We start from the raw sequence: 18,115 nt of genomic DNA, 5'->3' as shown, positions 1-18,115 counted from the left end.
TTCTTTCTAGAAGATAGATTATACACTATACACAATGTGAAAACTTTACATACTCTTCCTGTTGTCATCTAAAAGATTTTCCTACCTGGAAGAAATAACTTACCTCACCTTTCACTCTCAGATTGGTTTTACTTAGGATTCCTTATAAGGACCAACATATTTAAACTTTATGGAGGAATATAAGCTGAAACTTTTGTTCCTCTTTGTCTTTTTCCCTAGTAAGATTTGTGACAACTTTTCCCCACGGCTGTTATCCATTATAGTAATTTAACTAAACTTTGAGGATTTGTGATTTCTGAAACATCATCTAATTTTCTATGTAAAGGGAAGATAGAAAGCTAGAAGTAAGTTTTTAAAAAGCAAGCTGAAGCCTTGTATAGCACAGAAGAGGAAGATTTGTAACTGGCAAGATACTAGGTGGTCACTCCAATTAATATATGTACTTCAAACTGGAAACAAACTAAAGACGTAAAATAAATCTCTTTCAGGTAGCTGGCATAGGTAGCCAATCAGTTCGTAAAAAACGCATACTGCTTTAAATTGTCAAAAGTCATTTCAGTTATTTTTCATCTAACAGTTGTTTATCCTAATCATCATCCAGAAAACATCTGTTAAGTACTACCTTGGTATAAAGGGTGTTGGTTAGAGTTAAAACAGTGTCTTTGCCCTTCAGGAGCTTACAAAATAAAGATGTTTCAGATCATCACTTATTAAAAAAAAAAGTCTTGCAAAACATTCAGAAATACAGTATATTAGATCATCAAATAAAGAAGTACATTCACATTCTAAAAAAGTAGCCATAAAATCCAAATGTCAATACTCCGATAATTTGGTTTGAGCTACATTAATTCATAACTCCAAGAGATGGTGAAGGACAGGGAAGTCTGGGGTTCTGCAGTCCATGGAGTCACAGAGAGTCGACACGACTTAGTGACTAAACAACAACAACATTAATTCATAGCAATGACTGTTCTTCTTGCACCCAACGCCCACGAGCTAAAAACTGTTGCAGTTTCCAAATATGAATATTAAAATACTATGAGGGAAAAAAAGTTAAGAAAATTTTATTTAAAAGAACTTGAAGCTGCTTTCTGAAAACAGATCAGGGGACCAGCAGACAAAGGTAAATCAATTTAAAATCATTTTGTAGGATAGAACACTGGTGCCTTCTCACAACCTTGACACACTCACCACTCAAATACTTCCCAGAAGTGCTATTAGAATCAAATAACGACCACGTACATTCACCAGGAGGTATCAGGAACAAGTTATGGTGAGAAACTTTAGAGTTACGCGTCAAATTGTATTTCAGTGACATCCTTTGAAGTTTGGAACTCAGCGCCAAGGCTGTTTTGGCACCTACACAGTACATGGAAGGACAATGTGTTCCTTTTTGGCTAAAAGGCCAGTAGCCAGTGGTAATCACAAGATGAAAATGGAGAATGTGCTCAGTGGAAAGTGGCACTCCTTCCATATGTGATAACTAATGTAAGATCTTCCCACTAAAGTCACAAATAAGATGATGTTTATATGATGGCCTTTTACTGAGGAAATGTGGTATGAAATTTAATGTCCTTTTTTTCATTTCACTAATTAACAAATGAAATTTTTTTCAATTTCAAAGCTTAAAATTCAGGATATTAGAAGTTTTACAAAAAATTTTGGTGGTCTAGTGGTTGAGACTCCTTGCTTCCACTGCATGGGGCACAGGTTCAATCTTTGGTCAGGGAACTAAGATCCCAGATACCACGCAGTGTGGTCAAAACTTTTAAAAAAAGAAAAAAAAATTTCCATGAAGTTAGAACCATTTTAGAAATCACACCTAAAAGCAGTCAATGAGAGCATCTGCCAAAAATAGGTTTGAGATTCTTCCCAAGCTTTTCCTCCAGGTCTCTCCCACCCTGCCGCCGCCACTACCCCACCCCCACCCTGCCTCCACGCACGGCTCAGGTGGTTGAGATCTGAGACCTCAGCCTAGATCTCCTTTACATTTTGACTTGTCTCTAATGTGATCATTACCTCCTCTTGAGGTCTTATTGTCCTGGCCTCTGGCTACCTCTCCAGGGTCCCCTCTATTCCAGCCCTGTTTCAGTTCCTCCAGCACCTCGCTCAGCATCTCCACACCCCTCCCTCAGCCCACAGCAGTTTGGCCCAGCTGGCAACTGGTCATCAGTCAGATGTCTGTCTACATTCCACTCTCAGGGACAGCTTTCCTCACCTGCACTCTAGGCGAGGTCCCTCTCATCTGAGCTTTCAGATTATTCTGCTGTTGCCTCTGGTTCTCCGTGGAAATGCCTGTCTCATTTTTCTCAATTTATTATTAAAAAACAAAGAATCCCTGGCAAACTGTAAGTTCCATGAGTGACTGGGCCTGTCCTGGGTACAACCTTACTACCAGAATATCATAGAGTGTGTGGAACGTGGTAGGCTTAGTGACTTGAGCTATGTGTGTGAATGTGGGTGTGTTTAAGGTTTTATCACTCAACCAGGGTACCTTAGTTAATTGTGAGCAAATTAGTAACTTGTGCCCAATGTGATGACATGTCTGTCACTAAACTAATGGTGAGCTAAAACTAACGACACTCCACTCACTGGGGACTCGCAGAACACTGGATGACTCACGTTGGGCAAAGAGAGACATGATGCATTTTCTCATCTCTACTCCAATTAATAATCAGTTTTTTCCTCTACTTTTATCTGTAAAATAGACTATAAAGGTCAAATGAGATAGTAGTTTAACAAACAATGTATGGAAAAAGAACACAAGTATTAGCAAAACTACAACTCACATTTACTGATAGTTCATGAGCATTAACTAGTTAGCAAGCTTTAACTCTGACATGCATATACACAAATTAAATTTCCTAATTGTTTACTAGAGATTGGAGGTAGTGGGAAATGATATGAAAAGATAGCATGTTACAATAGATATAAATTAATAAAGGAGACAGTTTGGACTATACTACTTGGTTTATTTTAATATGGATAATGCTTACAAATATTGGAACAATGTATTCAGTGCCGACAATAATTATTTAAGCAGCAAAAAGAAATTTTGAAGAGGTAAATAATTTCCCATCCCTGTAAGTTCCCAACATTGGCGGACTAGTAGTTTTAAGGTTTTACTCAATTAGCGTCTCCTATAGAGGACCTATAGGAGACCTATATTAGACCTACAGATTCTAATATGAGAATCTGAGGGAATGTTGTGGATTATACCTCTCTTTAAAAGGTGCCATAAATATTATTCTCCAAGAAACAAGTTTCTAGTAATGACTAAGACAGACAATCCTTCAAGCAAATAAGTGCAACGTATAGAAAATTCAGTACTGTTCACAAGAGGTTCACTAATAACAAAGGACATATAAATAAATAGTTTTAATTATGATTGTCACTGTAAGTATAAAGATGCAGATATATATGTGAAACTGTAGAGCTACATTTAATGAATTAAAAAATGTGTCTCCACTGGCTAACTAGAAAACAGTGGAGCATAAAATCATTTTTAACTCTACTCACATTACCTGTTTTGGTAATGTGGCATTGAGGCATTATGGGAAAATCTGAGCTATTTCTATGGCATTCATGAGGTCTCCAATGAGGACATCCCTTACAAAGAAATGCAGAACTATCATTGATAAATAAAATCAATGAAAATAACAACCCATAGAAAAAAATTTAATTGTTTACTGATACATTCTCTTTGCATTTAATATCTCTTGTCCTATCTGAGTAGCCTCCCACTGAGACACACTGAATAGTAACTTTTTATCTGATGTCTGTGAGTGGAATTGCCTCTTCCCTTCATGGGGGTCCAGATGTGCTTCTCTCAAAAGACACTCAGATACTAATTCCAAAAATAGTCTAAACACATGCATTCCACCTCAAATCTGGGACCTCTTTTGTTGATAATTCTACAGAGAGAATATAAGGTTAGTCAATAAGATAGACATAGCAAAAAGATGCCTAGGTCCTATCAAAATTAAAGAAAAATAAAATTCTCCAAAAGGAGATTTAAAAGAGATTGCTGTACATCTGAGAATTTTATCAGCACATAATATACGCTCAATTATATAAATGAATAAGTAATTTTCTTAGCTTTTATCAACATGCTGTTTTTTTCACTACTTTTCTATAGCCCATAGCTTGTGTGTGATAGGTGGTGGTGGTGGAGTTGGCTATGAATATAGTGAATATAGTGGAAGTTATAATAATGTAGATGGTTAAGTTTAATAGTGTTATAGTGGGGTTATATGGTAGTACTGCTGTTATCCAGCCCATGTGAGCGATTGATGAGTAGGCTATAATTTTTCGAAGTTGTGTCTGATTTAGTCCTCGTGTTGGTGGTTTAGTTGCTAAGTCATGTCTGACTCTTGCGACCCCACAGACAGTAGCCTGCCAGGCTCCTCTGTCCATGGGATTTCCCAGGCAAGAATACTGTAGTGGGTTGCCATTTCCATCTCCAGAGAATCTTCCTGACCCAGCAATCTAACCCACATCCCCTGCATTGCAGGCGTATTCTTTACCACTGAGCCACCAGGGAAGTCCCATACCCAATAGCATTTCCCTGTTAATATGTGATCTCAATCTCTGATATACTTATACCTACTCTCTATCTTACTTACCTCCCTTAATTCAATATAATGTTCTGTATACTCTTGAATATCAGAATTTCCTCCAATATGCTTTATTCATCATACTTCCCTCCTCTCATTCTTTTCGTTTGGCCAATGGCCATGTCTAATCTGTTCTGAGACATTTTTATCCAGCTGCTCCCAAATCTTATAATTAGATTATACCCCAAAACAACTTAATAATAGCAGTTATTCAACAAATGAGATCTGATACCTATAGAAGTAAACACTTAGGCCATTTGACTGAGGTGACTGAGGGACTTGAGAAATACTCAAATTTCAAGTAAGGCAAACAGGATATAGTTTCAGGAAAACAATAACCAAAGTTATATTCTAACTAATTTTATCATTCTCTGTTAGAATTAAAGAAAAAATAAGGAATGATTTGTGCATAGTTTGGAAAGAAAGGGACTCAGTGGACAAGTACATGGAGGGGCTTTCCAGCAGTGGCCAGAACAGATACAGCAGATCTGAGGAGTAGTAATTTCATGATTACTAGAGAAGTATGGTCTGTGGGGGCTGATGAGTTGATTGCAAGCTGTTGCTACAATTTGAATACTCTGAGAGTTAGGCCTGAGGCTTCCGGCTACTGGAAAAACACTCCCTGGACCTGAAAAACTTGTCCATTTACCTTAAGGCCAAAATGTCTTCAGTGAGTCTGTTGGGTATAAGTCAACTTCTACAAATTCAATATATTCTGGACTTACTGAAAGCATTTGGTTTTTTGATCTCAACAAAGCTAAGATCCATACACTAAACCATAGTATGGGAAAAAAAAAAAAAAAATGCCCTGGCCTTGCTTGGACACCGCCTCTATGGTGACTGGCTTGCTTTCTCATTCTCATATGAGCCAAGTACAATTTGATAATATTTTCCACATCTATCGCCATCTATTTGTTGGCAGTGATATACGACACTTACGTGAGTCCATGATTCCACAGAATGGAGTTACGTAACACAAGCACTTTTTGTCACCCAGACAATCAGAGTGAAGACACAAGCCTATAGCCTTAGCAAACATGCTTGTGGGTATGATTCTAGGATTCCCCTTTTATCAAAAATAAAAAATCTGGATAATGTCTTTACAAGCTGTTTGGAGGCTTATAAGTTACATACAGATATCAGCACACGGAATAAATTTATGAAGAAAGGAGTTAAGAAAAATAAAGATTTTCAAACCTGGGACTGATATTTTCCCCACAGTTGGATGCTTCATCTCCATAATGAGGTCATTGTGTAACACCTAAAATGTAAAAAAAGAGAGAAAAATAACTTACAAAGTAAATTTATCTTCAATCTCAAGGGATGTGGAAAGATACCTATTCAATCCATTGGAAAAATGATTACAAAACAGAGATTTTTGAAATATTAATTTGAAAGTATTTGAGGTTAAAATGTTTTCGTTTTATATTAAACCAAGTGAAGCCAAAAAGAATTAGAAGACTCAAGGGCTAGCCAACTTCATTTTTATAGTCTTCTTAGTCTTAAAAATGTTATTTGCTCTTAAATACAGGGTGTGATTCCCCCCTTTCATCTATTTTTGATCCTCTATATATTAAAGCTCAGCCTATTCCTCCATGACCTCAAGCAGGATTGGACCAAGGTCAACTGCAGAAAGACAGAATATGAGAGGACCCAGGACCTGAAACAGAGGAGCCTACTGTAGTACATATGTGCTCCTAGAAATTTCTTCAGTGGAAGGTGTGGGCAGTCAGTCCAGTTTGAAAGGTGAACCAGAATATCCAGGAGGCCCAGGGACTACATAAAGTGGACAAATCAAAGCCACTGTGACAAGCCATGAGCAGAGCCAGCTGATAGGGAGCCCAGGTTAGAGTAGACCCTAGTCAGAGGCCTGAGCAGGAGACTGAAACCAAAGATGTTCTCAGTGGTCACAAGACCTTACTGATAAGACCAGGTTTTATAACTAGGACAAACTGAGAAAACTAGGGCAACTGAGAAAAAAAGCCAGAAACCCCATCCTGGAGGACTGATTCATTCTCATGCACTGGACCAAGATAGGTATTTGGTGTCTCATCAAGAAAGTGGGTCTTCCCAGATGGCACTAGTAGTAAAGCACCCATCTGTCAATGCAGGAGACATAAGAGAAGCAGGGTCAACCCCTGGGTAGGGAAAATCCCCTGGAGGAGGGCATGGCAATCAACTCCAGTATTCTTAACTAGAGAATCCCAAGGACAGAGCCTGGTGGACTACAGTTCATAGGGTTGCAAAGAGTCAGACATGACTGAAGCGACTTAGCACAGCACACATCCAGGAAACAAAGTAGACTTGACCTCAGGGTTAAGAGTCAAGGCAGTTACTAGGACAGGGGTGTTCTATCAGAGCCCAACCAGCAGAAAGGTGGCTTGATGCTGAATCATTTGGCTACTCCCCTTCATGGATCACAGCCTATTGTGGCGAAGGGACTTGCATAATTCAATGAAGCTATGAGCCATGCCCTGCAGGATCATCCAAGACAGACAGGTCAGATCATAGCGAAGAGTTCTGACAAAACCTGGTCCACTGGAGGAGGAAATTGCAAGTATTCTTGCCACAAGAACCCTATGAACAGTATGAAAAGGCAGAAAGATATGACACCAGAAGATGACTCCCCTGGGTTGGAAGGTATCCAATATGCTACTGGGGAATAGCAAAAGGCAATTACATATAGTTCCAGAAAGAATGAAGCAGCTGGACCAAAGTGGAAATAACACTCAGTTGTGGAAGTGTCTGTGGTGAAAGTAAGGTTCAGTGCTGTAAAGAGCAGTATTGCATAGGAACCTGGAATGTTAGGTCCACAAATCAAGGTAAATTGGACATAGTCAAGTAGGAGATGGCAAGATTGAACACCAGCAACTTAGGAATCAGTGAACTAAAATGGACATAAATGGGCTACTTTAATTCAGATGACAGTTATATCTACTACTGTGGTCAAGAATTACTTAGAAGAAATGGAGTAGCCCTCATAGTCAACAAAAGTCTGAAATGCAGTACTCAGGCACAGTCTCAAAAATGACAGAATGATCTCAGTTTGTTTCCAAGGCAAACCATTCAGCATCACAGTAATCCAAGTTTATACCCCAACCACTGATGCCAAAGAAGCTGAAGTTGACTGGTTTCATGAAGGCCTACAACACCTTCTAGAACTAACAGCAAAATTAAAAAAAAAAAAAAGATATCTTTTTCATCATAGGGGATTGGAATGCAGAAGAAGGAAGTCAAGAGATACCCTGAATAATATGCAAGTTTGGCTTTGGAGTACAAAATGAAGCAGGGCAAAGGCTCACAGTTTTAGCAAACACCCTTTCCCAACAATCCAAGAAATGACTCTACACATGGATATCACCAGATGGTCAAAACCAAAATCAGGTTGATTATGTCCTTTACAACCAAAGATGGAAAAGCTCTAAACAGTTAGCAAAAACAAGAGCTGGAGCTGACCATGACTCAGATCATCAGCTCCTTATTGGAAAATTCAGGTTTAAATTTAAGGAAATAGGGAAAACCACTAAGCCATTCAGGTATAACCTAGATCAAATCTATTATGATTATACAGTGAAGGAGACAAATAGATTCAAGGGATTAGATCTGCTAGACAGTGTCTGAAGAACTATGGACAGAAGTTCATAACATTGTACAAGAGGCAGTGACCAAAACCATCCCAAAGAAGAAAGAATGCAAGAAGACAAAGTGGTTTTCTGAAGAGTCTTCACAAATAGCTGAGGGATGAAGAAAGTGAAAGGTAAAGGAGAAAGGGCAAGATATACTCAAAGTAGAGTTCAAGGGAATAGCAAAGAGAGACAAAGCCTTCTTGAATGAAGAATGTGGAAAAAACAGAATGGAAAAGACTAGAGAGCTCTTCAAGAAAAGTGGAGCTATCAAGGGAACATTTCATGCAAGGATGGGCATGATAAAGGACAGGAATGGAAAGGACCTGGCAGAAGAGAAGAGATAAAGAAGAGGTGGCAAGAAAACACAAAAGAAATATACCAAAAAGTCTCAATGACCCAAATAACAACGATGGTGTGGTCAACTCAGAGCCATTCTGGAGGGTAAAGTAAACTGGGTCTTAGGAAGCATTACTACAAACAAAGCTAGTGAAGGTGACAGAATTCCAGTTGAGCTATTTCAAACCCTAAAAGATGCTATAAAAGCACTACATTCAATATGGCAGCAAATTTTGAAAAACATCAGTGGCTACAGGACTGGAAAAGGTCAGTTTTCCAATCTCAAAGAAGGGCAATGCCAAAGAACGTTCAGACTACCAGGTAATTAAATTCATTTCGCATTCTAGCAAGATTCTGCTCAAAATCCTTCAAGCTTGGCTTCAGCAGTACTTGAACCAAAAATTCCAGATGTGCAAGTTGAGTTTAGAAAGGCAGAGGAACCAGAAATCAAATTGCCAATATTCACTGGATCATGGAGAAAGCAAGGGAATTCCAGAAAAACATCTAATTCTGCTTCATTGACTACGATCTTCCAGATGTTCAAGCTGGTTTTAGAAAAGGCAGAGGAACCAGAGATCAAATTGCCAACATCCGCTGGATTATCAAAAAAGCAAGAGAGTTCCAGAAAAAACATCTATTTCTGTTTTATTGACTATGCCAAAGCATTTGACTGTGTGGATCACAATAAACTGTGGAAAATTCTGAAAGAGATGGGAATACCAGACCACCTGACCTGCCTCTTGAGAAACCTATATGCAGGTCAGGAAGCAACAGTTAGAACTGGATATGGAACAACAGACTAGTATCAAATAGGAAAAGGAGTACGTCAAGGCTGTATATTGTCACCCTGCTTATTTAACTTCTATGCAGAGTACCTCATGAGAAACGCTGGGCTGGAAGAAGCACCAGCTGAAATCAAGATTGCCGGGAGAAATATCAATAACCTCAGATATGCAGATGACATCACCCTTATGGCAGAAAGTGAAGAGGAACTAAAGACCCTCTTGATGAAAGTGAAAGTGGAGAGTGAAAACGTTGGCTTAAAGCTCAACATTCAGAAAACGAGGATCATGGCATCTGGTCCCATCACTTCATGGGAAATAGATGGGGAAACAGTGGAAACAGTGTCAGACTTTATCTTTTTGCGTTCCAAAATCACTACAGATGGTGACTGCAGCCATGAAATTAAAAGATGCTTACTCCTTGGAAGGAAAGTTATGACCAACCTAGATAGAATATTCAAAAGCAGAGACATTACTTTGCCAACAAAGGTCCGTCTAGTCAAGGCTATGGTTTTTCCAGTGGTCATCTATGGATGTAAGAGTTGGACTGTGAAGAAGGCTGAGCACCGAAGAATTGATGCTTTTGAACTGTGGTGTTGGAGAAGACTCTTGAGAGTCCCTTGGACTGCAAGGAGATCCACCCAGTCCATTCTAAAGGAGATCTGCCCTGGGTGTTCTTTGGAAGGAATGATGCTAAAGCTGAAACTCCAATGCTTGGCCACCTCATGCGAAGAACTGACTCATTGGAAAAGACTCTGATGCTGGGAGGGATCGGGGGCAGGAGGAAAAGGGGATGACAGAGGATGAGATGGCTAGATGGCATCACTGACTCTATGGACATGAGTTTGAGTGAACTCCGGGAGATGGTGATGGACAGGGAGGCCTGGCGTGCTGCGATTCATGGGGTTGCAAAGAGTCGGACATGACTGAGCAACTGAACTGAACTGAAAGCCTTTGACTCTGTGGATCACAACAAACACGGAAAATTCTTAAAGAGATAGAATGCCAGACTACCTCACCTGTCTCCTAAGAAACCTGTATGCAGGTCAAGAAGCAACAGTTAGAACTTTACATGGAACAATGGACTGTTTCAAAAGTGGGAAAGGAGGAAGAGAAGTCTGTATATTGCCACCCTGCTTACTTAACTTACAGGCAGAGTACAGCATGTGAAACACTGGGCTGGATGAATCACAAACTGGAATCAAGATTGCCAGGAGAAATATCAACAACCTCAGATATGCAGATGATATTACTCTAACGGCAGAAAATGAAGAGGAACTAAAGAGAATCTCAATCAGTGTGAAAGAGAAGAGTGAAAAAACTGGCTTTAAACTTAAAATTAGAAAAACCTAATGTCAAGGCATCCACTCACATCATTTGATGGCAATTAGAAGGGGGAAAAGTGGAAGCAGTGACAAATTTTATTTTCTTGGGCTCCAAAATTACTGTAGATGGTGACTGCAGGCATGAATTTAACTGACACTTGCTCCTTGGCAGAAAAGCTATGACAAAACTTTACAGTGTATTAAAATTCAGAGACATTACTTTGATGACAAAGGACCATACAGTCAAAGCTATCATTTTTCCAGTACATATATAGATGTGAGAGTTGGACCATAAAGAAGACTGAGTGCTGAAGAATTGATGCTTTCAAATTGTGGTGCTAAAGAAGACTTTTGAGAGTCCCTTGGATAGCATGGAGATCAAACCAGTCAATCCTAAAGGAAATGAACTCTGAATATTCATTGGAAGGACTGATGCTGAAGCTAAATTTCCAATACTTTGGCCACCTGATGTGAAGAGCCAACTCACTTGAAAAGGCCCTGATGCTGGGAAAGATTGAAGTCAGGAGGAGAAGGGAACAACAGAAGATGAGATGGTTAGATAGCCAATGAGATGGTTAGATAACCAATTCAATGGACATGAATTTGAGTGAGCTCTGGGAGACAGTGGAGTACAGAGGAGCCTGTCATGCTGCAGTCCATGGAATTGCAAAGAGTCAGACACAACTTAGCGACTGAACAAAAACAATCACACTTGGCTACTAAAACAGAGCTACTTAAATCCTTGGCACAGAGAGGCTGTCATTTTTCCCCCTGAGTGGGCAGGAAAACAAAAGCTGCCAGAGATCAAGTGTCCTCCAGTTGTGGGTAGAAGATGTGATGAGGGCATGGAACTAGATTCTAGAACACAAAAGTTGAATTATATAATTAATTAACTCTTGTTGAGGAAACATATTGTGTCATACACAAATGAAAATGCTACGAAGTTGTTTTTGTAAGTTAGGTCTTTACCAGTTGGCGGCAGCCTGTGTATACTGCATCAAAGAACCCCCAAATTCAGTTTATTATTGCTATCACTGCATCTTATTGAGACACATATGGGTGAATTACATACGGAGTGCTGTCTTCACCTGCACTGTCTACCAGGAGCAGAGCTTCTCTTGTGCTATTCTGTACTTGGATCTAAAGGGCAGATGCTTTGAACTGTGGTGCTGGAGAAGACTCTCGAGAGCCCCTTGGACTGCAAGTAGATCAAACTAGTCAATCCTAAAAGAAATCAATCATGACTATTCATTATAAGGACTGATGCTGAAGCTCCAATACTTTGGCCACCTGATGCAAAGAGCCAACTCATTAGAAAAGACCCTGATGCTGGGGAAGATTGAGGTCAGGGAGGAGAAAGGGACGACAGAGGACAAGATGGTTGGATGGCATCACTGACTCAATGGACATTGAGTCTGAGCAAGCTCCAGGAGATGGTGAAGGATAGGGAAGCCTGGCATGCTGCAGTCCCTGGGATCGCAGAGTCAGACACGACTCGGCAACTGAATGACAACAACAAAAAGGGCAGAAGTATTGCAGTGGCCCAGTGAACTTATGGACCACAATTTCACACTAATATCCTAAAGAGTAGTAGTTGTAATAGTTCTACAGCATTTTGAGCTTCAGGTTAAAGCAAGATTTGCATATCCCTATCTTTATTATGGACTATCTTTCCACAGAGCAAAAAAGCATGAAATAAATAAACTAATAAAAATGTTTTCTGGGACTCCCCTGGTGGTCCAGTGGTTAAGAATCCACCTTCCAATGCAGGAGACTCAGGTTCAATCCCTGGTTGGGGAACTAAGATCCCACATACTTAGAGGCAACCAAGCCTGAGTGCCACAACTAGAGAAGCCCACTCACTGCAATAAGCCCTTGCGCTACACACTTCAACTAGAGAAGCTGCGCGCTGCAACTGGAGAGAAGCCCCCACGCCCTGGGACTAGAGAAAGCCCTGTAATGCAACAAAGCCCCAACAAAGCCAAAAAAGAGTTTTCTCACTTGGAAAACTCAGGGAGAGAGGACAAATTTCCTTAGTTTTATCCGTTTTCAGTGAGCTTACTGGTTGCATTATGGAATAAGCTATCAAGAAGACAACCTCCTGGGTGACTTTTTAAGGTGAGAACTATAACCCTTCTGTGGCTAAATATTCTGGCTTCCAGTGTTTTCTTTGGGAATGGTTGCCACTTTGGTAATGATGCTTTTTAAATGACCATGTCAAACCTCCTCATTAAGGGTGAAGCCAATGCCAGAAGGAGATCCTTTCTAGGAATGCCTTGCCTTTCTTTTGGCATCACCAGCTTTGCAGCCGAGAGCTGGCCAGAGAAAATTCTTGCCAGTGTTAGAACTGTGCTATAATTTCATTCTGGTGAGGCTCATTCTCAGCACCCGCCCAGCACAGCCTCCTCCTTTGTGGGGGTGGGGGCTAAATGCCAACTCGAGGTGCTAAATCTCAGTTCTACTGAGGACAGGAACAAAAATACCATGCTAAATTTCACTTGAAACAATTATCTGCACACTGAATCATTCTTCTCTTCTCGTATCTCTGTTGCCCTCCTGACTACCTCTTTGTAATAATACTGCAGTGCTACTCACAAAAGACAAAAGTGAGTGTTCTTAGCTAAATATAACTTAACTGATAGTGTTAAAATTAATTAACGCTGAATTTTAATCATGTAGCAAACGTGAAGTATCAAACGTGAAAGGGTAGCTGGTAAAGGTCAAGGGACAGATGTCAAAGTTTTGCAAAGCAGAAGCTAGCAGCTGACTGAAGTTTTGCATGAAAGCAGCTTAGGGAGTCTACTCCTTTTAGTTCTTCCCCCACTGATGCCTATATGTGACATTCCCAATATGAAAATTTCTTATCGAACTGGATCAATTCCTTTGCATTGAAAATTGTTCGATTTAAAGCAGAAATACAAATTCTTCTTACGTTTGCAAAGCAAGATAATTCCATTTCTAATTTGCTGGAGTGTTTGTACAATTATGAGGTAAATGGGCTACTCCAAGCCCCCATTTTCAGAAAGAATTGACTTATTCCCCTGCTTGGTGGCCACCTACCTATAAAATGTGAAATCAGAGGTCCAGCGAATTCCATCGACTTGCTTTGTGAATCAGGTCAGGTAATCTCAGAACAACTGAGACTGGCAGTGCCATCCCTAGAAACTCTGCCTGCTGACTCTGAATGTTAGGAAACTCTCCAGCCTTGTTTGTGAGGCGAGTCCTGCTCTGTTCAATAACATATTTGAGAACCTCAGGATCCAGGCAGCCTGTCTGGATTTTAACAGAACTCTCTGCTGCTGCACTTTAGACTTAGGTCCCAGTAAACTTCACCAGAAATGCAGGAACTGCCACTTGCTACCATTTGTATAACATTTCTTTTGTAATCCTTACTAAATATCTCCTTTTCCTTCTCTCATCCAAAGGCAGCACCCTGATCTCTATTATCTTAACCAAGAAATTCAAATGTAAAGTGTTTTCTTTTCTGACCACTAACAACGTAATGGGAGCCTCAGCCTTAGGGAACTTCAACTGTCATTTTCCTTGAAGGAAATTTCATGCCTGGAACCTCAGTCTGGCCACTCAGGATATTCTTTGTTGCATAATGAGTTATTTTAAACTAAGGTGAAGGACCTTCCTGAGAATTCTGATGTGTACTTTGTCCTTCCTTTAACTTATTTTATCTTCCTTCAATCCTTCATGGTTTGGTAGCTCTTCAAAATTGAATTTCTTCTTTGAAATTTCAAAAGCCTCTTCTTGATAAGAATAGAATTGTAGACAGTGCACCAATCTCTCTCGCAAAGTATCAGGCCTATTTAAAATAAGGTCTCTCATTCTTCCTCAAGAGTTTTACAGATTGACAGCCTAATGATAGAGTCAAATGGTAATGTATTAATGATGGGGGGAAAGAGTAAAATGTATACCTTAAAGCCATGTGGGAAATAAAAGTTTAAGTAATAAAGTCTTTTAATAAAGTCCTATAGTAGGAAGGGCAGAAAAAAGTCTATAATATAGTACTAGCAAGGAAAAAATAGGGGGAAAAAACCATAACACAAAAATCAATATCCACTATATAAGCAGTGTGGAGAAGGGAATGGCAACTCACTCTGGTATTCTTGCCTAGAGAATGCCATGAAAAGAGGAGCCTAGAAGGCTACAGTCCATGGAATCACAACAGCCGGACACGAATGAGTGACCCTGACACACACACATATAAGCAGTGAAAATCTCTAGGAAAAGCAAGGGATCTGAGTCAAGAGTAGAATTAGCAAGCCATATACAAATAAAAAGAGAGAGATAGAGTATTGTTATTAACTGATGAACACAAAGTTCAGTTCAGTTGCTCTGTCGTGTCCGACTCTTTGCAACCCCATGGACTGCAGTATGGCAGGCCTCCCTGTCCATCACCAACTCCCGGAGTTTACCCAAACTTATGTCCATTGAGTTGGTGATGCCATCCAACCATCTCATCCTCTATCATCCCCTTCTCTTCCCACCTTCAATCTTTCCCAGCATCAGGGTCTTTTCAAATGAGTCCATTCTTCACATCAGGTGGCCAAAGTATTGGAGTTTCAGCTTCAGCATTAGCCCTTCCAATGAATATTCAAGACTGATTTCCTTTAGGATGGAGTGGTTGGATCTCTTTGCAGTTCAAGGGACTCTCAAGAGTCTTCTTCAACACCACAGTTCAAAAGCATCAAAGGATGGACACAAAGGATATGTGTAAAAGACCTTATCAAAAATCAATGTAATACCATCAATGACATTAACAAAGATGCCCAAAAGAGAAACAATCTATCCATTCATGAAAGAGCTGAGAGTAAAAGGATTAATGAACTGGCATTCAAAGTGCCTATATTTAGAAGGTAGGCAAAAAGAGACCTAAGCCAATTTTTTACAACACAGTTTCCATTCCATAATGAAGGAGTAATATCCAATGAGCAAAAGTAAGTAACTGTGTATATCTTGGAAGGAAAGGAAAAGATGTAGGTCAAGGAGGTCAGTGAAAGTCACAGAACAAAGATGATATTGAAATAAAGCATAAGGTTAATTACAATGATACATATAACAACAGCAGCTTTTGCTCAACAAAACTCAAGGGTCAGACATTGTGTCAGGAACTAAAGAGTTACCTCCATTTAATCCTCCTAGTGAGAGGATTAATTAACTAGATAAGAATTGCTATTGCCTGCATTTCTACTAATACCATGATGAAAGCCTAAAGTGGTTAAACAAAACACTCCCAAGATTTTATAAATTAATAAGTATCTGACTTTGGATTATAATGTAGGTATGTCTGACCCTAAACTGACTCCATCAGTTGGAGACTTACTAAAAGAAAAAGTAGAAAAGCATCATTTGATTTATCATTAAAATAACTAGCTGATGTGGTCAATTCTGTAAAATAAATTAGTCAATTTATTGGGTGAGGGGGAATCATTCAAATGGATTGCCTGACACCATGCAGCCCAATTAATGAATACACTGAATTGCTCCCTTCTAGGTATCCAAGGATATTCTGGCTCCCATAGAGACAAAGGTTGTGGAAAGAGGAAGCATTGTGGTCTGGGCCTGGCTGAGATTTTGAGGGAGATCACTAACCAAACTGATGACACAAACCACAGCCTTGTCTAGCTCAATGAAACTATGAGCCATACCGTGTAGGGCCCCCCAAGACAGACGGGTCATGGCAGAGAGTTCTGACAAAATGTGGTCCACTGGAGAAGCAAATGGCGAACCACTTCAGTATTCTTGCCTTGAGAACCCCATGAACAGTGTGAAAAGGCAAAAAGGTATGACACTGAAAGATGAACTTCCTCCCCAGGTTGGTAGGTGCTCAATATGCTACTGGAGAAGACTGGAGAAATAACTCCATAAAGAATGAAGAGATGGAATCAAAGCAAAAACACACCCCATTGTGGATGTGACAGGTGATAGAAGTAAACTCTGATGCTGTGAGAGCAATATTGCATAGGAACCAGGAATGTTAGGTCCATGAATCAAGGCAAATTGGAAGTGATCAAACAGGAGATGCCAAGAGTGAATGAACACCAACATTTTAGGAATCAGTGAACTAAAATGGACTGGAATGAGTGAATTTAACTCAGATGACCATTATATCTACTACTGCAGGCAAGAATCCCTTAGAAGAAATAGAGTAGCCATAATAGTCAACAAAAGACTCTGAAATGCAGTATTTGGATGCAATCTCAAAAGTGACAGAATTATCTCTGTTCATTTCCAAGACAAACCATTCAATATCACAGTAATCTAAGTCTATGCCCTGACCAGTAATGCTGAAGAAGCTGAAGTTGAATGGTTCTATGAAGACCTACAAGACCTTCTAGAACTAACACCCCAAAAGATGTCCTTTTCATTATAGGGGACAGGAATGCAAAAGTAGGAAGTCAAGAGCTATCTGGAGTAACGGGCAAATTTGGCCTTGGAGTACAAAACAAAGCTGGTCAAAGGTTAGCAGAGTTTTGCCAAGAGAATGCACTGGTCATAGCAAACACCCTCTTCCAAAAACATAAGAGAAGACTCTACATATGGACATCACCAGATGGTCAATACTGAAATCGGATGGATTATATTCTTTGCAGCCAAAGATGGAGAAGTTCTATACAGTCAGCAAAAACAAGACCAGGAGCTGACTGTGGCTCAGATCATGAACTCCTTATTTCCAAATTCAGACTTAAATTGAAGAAAGTAGGGAAGACCCCTAGACTATTCAGGTATGACCAATATCAAATCCCTTACAATTATACAGTGAAAGTGACAAATAGATACAAGGGATTAGATATGACAGACAGAGTGCCTGAAGAACTATGGATGGAGGTTAGAGACATTGTACAGAAGGCAGTGATCAAGACCATCTGCAAGAAAAAGAAATGCAAAAAGACAAAATGGTTGTCTGAGTAGGCCTTAAAAATAGCTGAGAAAAGAAGATAAGCTAAAGGCAAAGGAGAAAAGGAAAGATATACCCATTTCAATGCAGAGTTCCAAAGAATAGCAAGGGGAGACGAGAAAGCCTTCCTCAGCTATCTGTGCAAAGAAACAGAGGAAAACAATAGAATGGGAAAAACTAGAGATCTCTTCAAGAAAATCAGAGATAGCAAGAGAACATTTCATGCAAAGATGGGCTCGATAAAGGACAGAAATGGTATGGAGCTAACAGAAGCAGAAGATATTAAGAAGAGGTGTCAAGAATACACAGAAGAACTATACAAAAAAGATTTTCATGACCCAGATAACCACGATGCTGTGATCACTCACCTAGAGCCAGACATCCTGGAATGCGAAGTCAAGTGCGCCTTAAAAAGTATCACTATGAACAAAGCTAGTGGAGGTGATGGAATTGCAGTTGAGCTATTTCAAATCCTAAAAGAATGCTGTGAAAGTGATGCACTCAATATGCCAGCAAATTTGGA

At 39.8% G+C, this 18,115-nt stretch overlaps 1 protein-coding gene across 21 annotated transcripts in view; it reads right to left on the bottom strand.

Annotated features, from left to right (window-relative positions):
• SUGCT (succinyl-CoA:glutarate-CoA transferase) overlaps nucleotides 1-18,115 on the bottom strand; it is a 784,651-nt gene that overhangs the window by 105,959 nt on the left and 660,577 nt on the right. For all 21 annotated transcript variants that reach the window (XR_015162296.1, XR_015162293.1, XR_015162297.1 and 18 more), the window contains one exon: nucleotides 5,814-5,877. Coding sequence is in view for 18 of the 21 variants with exons in the window: in XM_086395998.1 (XP_086252124.1) it covers nucleotides 5,814-5,877 (64 nt within the window). In the remaining 3 variants the exon portion in view is untranslated. The remainder of the gene's footprint in view (nucleotides 1-5,813; nucleotides 5,878-18,115) is intronic.

This window comes from Bos grunniens, chromosome 4 (genome assembly GCF_055505025.1).
Source record: "Bos grunniens cultivar Pamir isolate PY7600 chromosome 4, Bosgru_T2T1.0, whole genome shotgun sequence".
In the NCBI taxonomy this organism is placed as follows: Eukaryota; Metazoa; Chordata; class Mammalia; order Artiodactyla; family Bovidae; genus Bos; species Bos grunniens.
The sequence above is the reverse complement of the archived record's forward strand: the minus strand, read 5'-3'. Positions and strand labels throughout refer to the sequence as shown.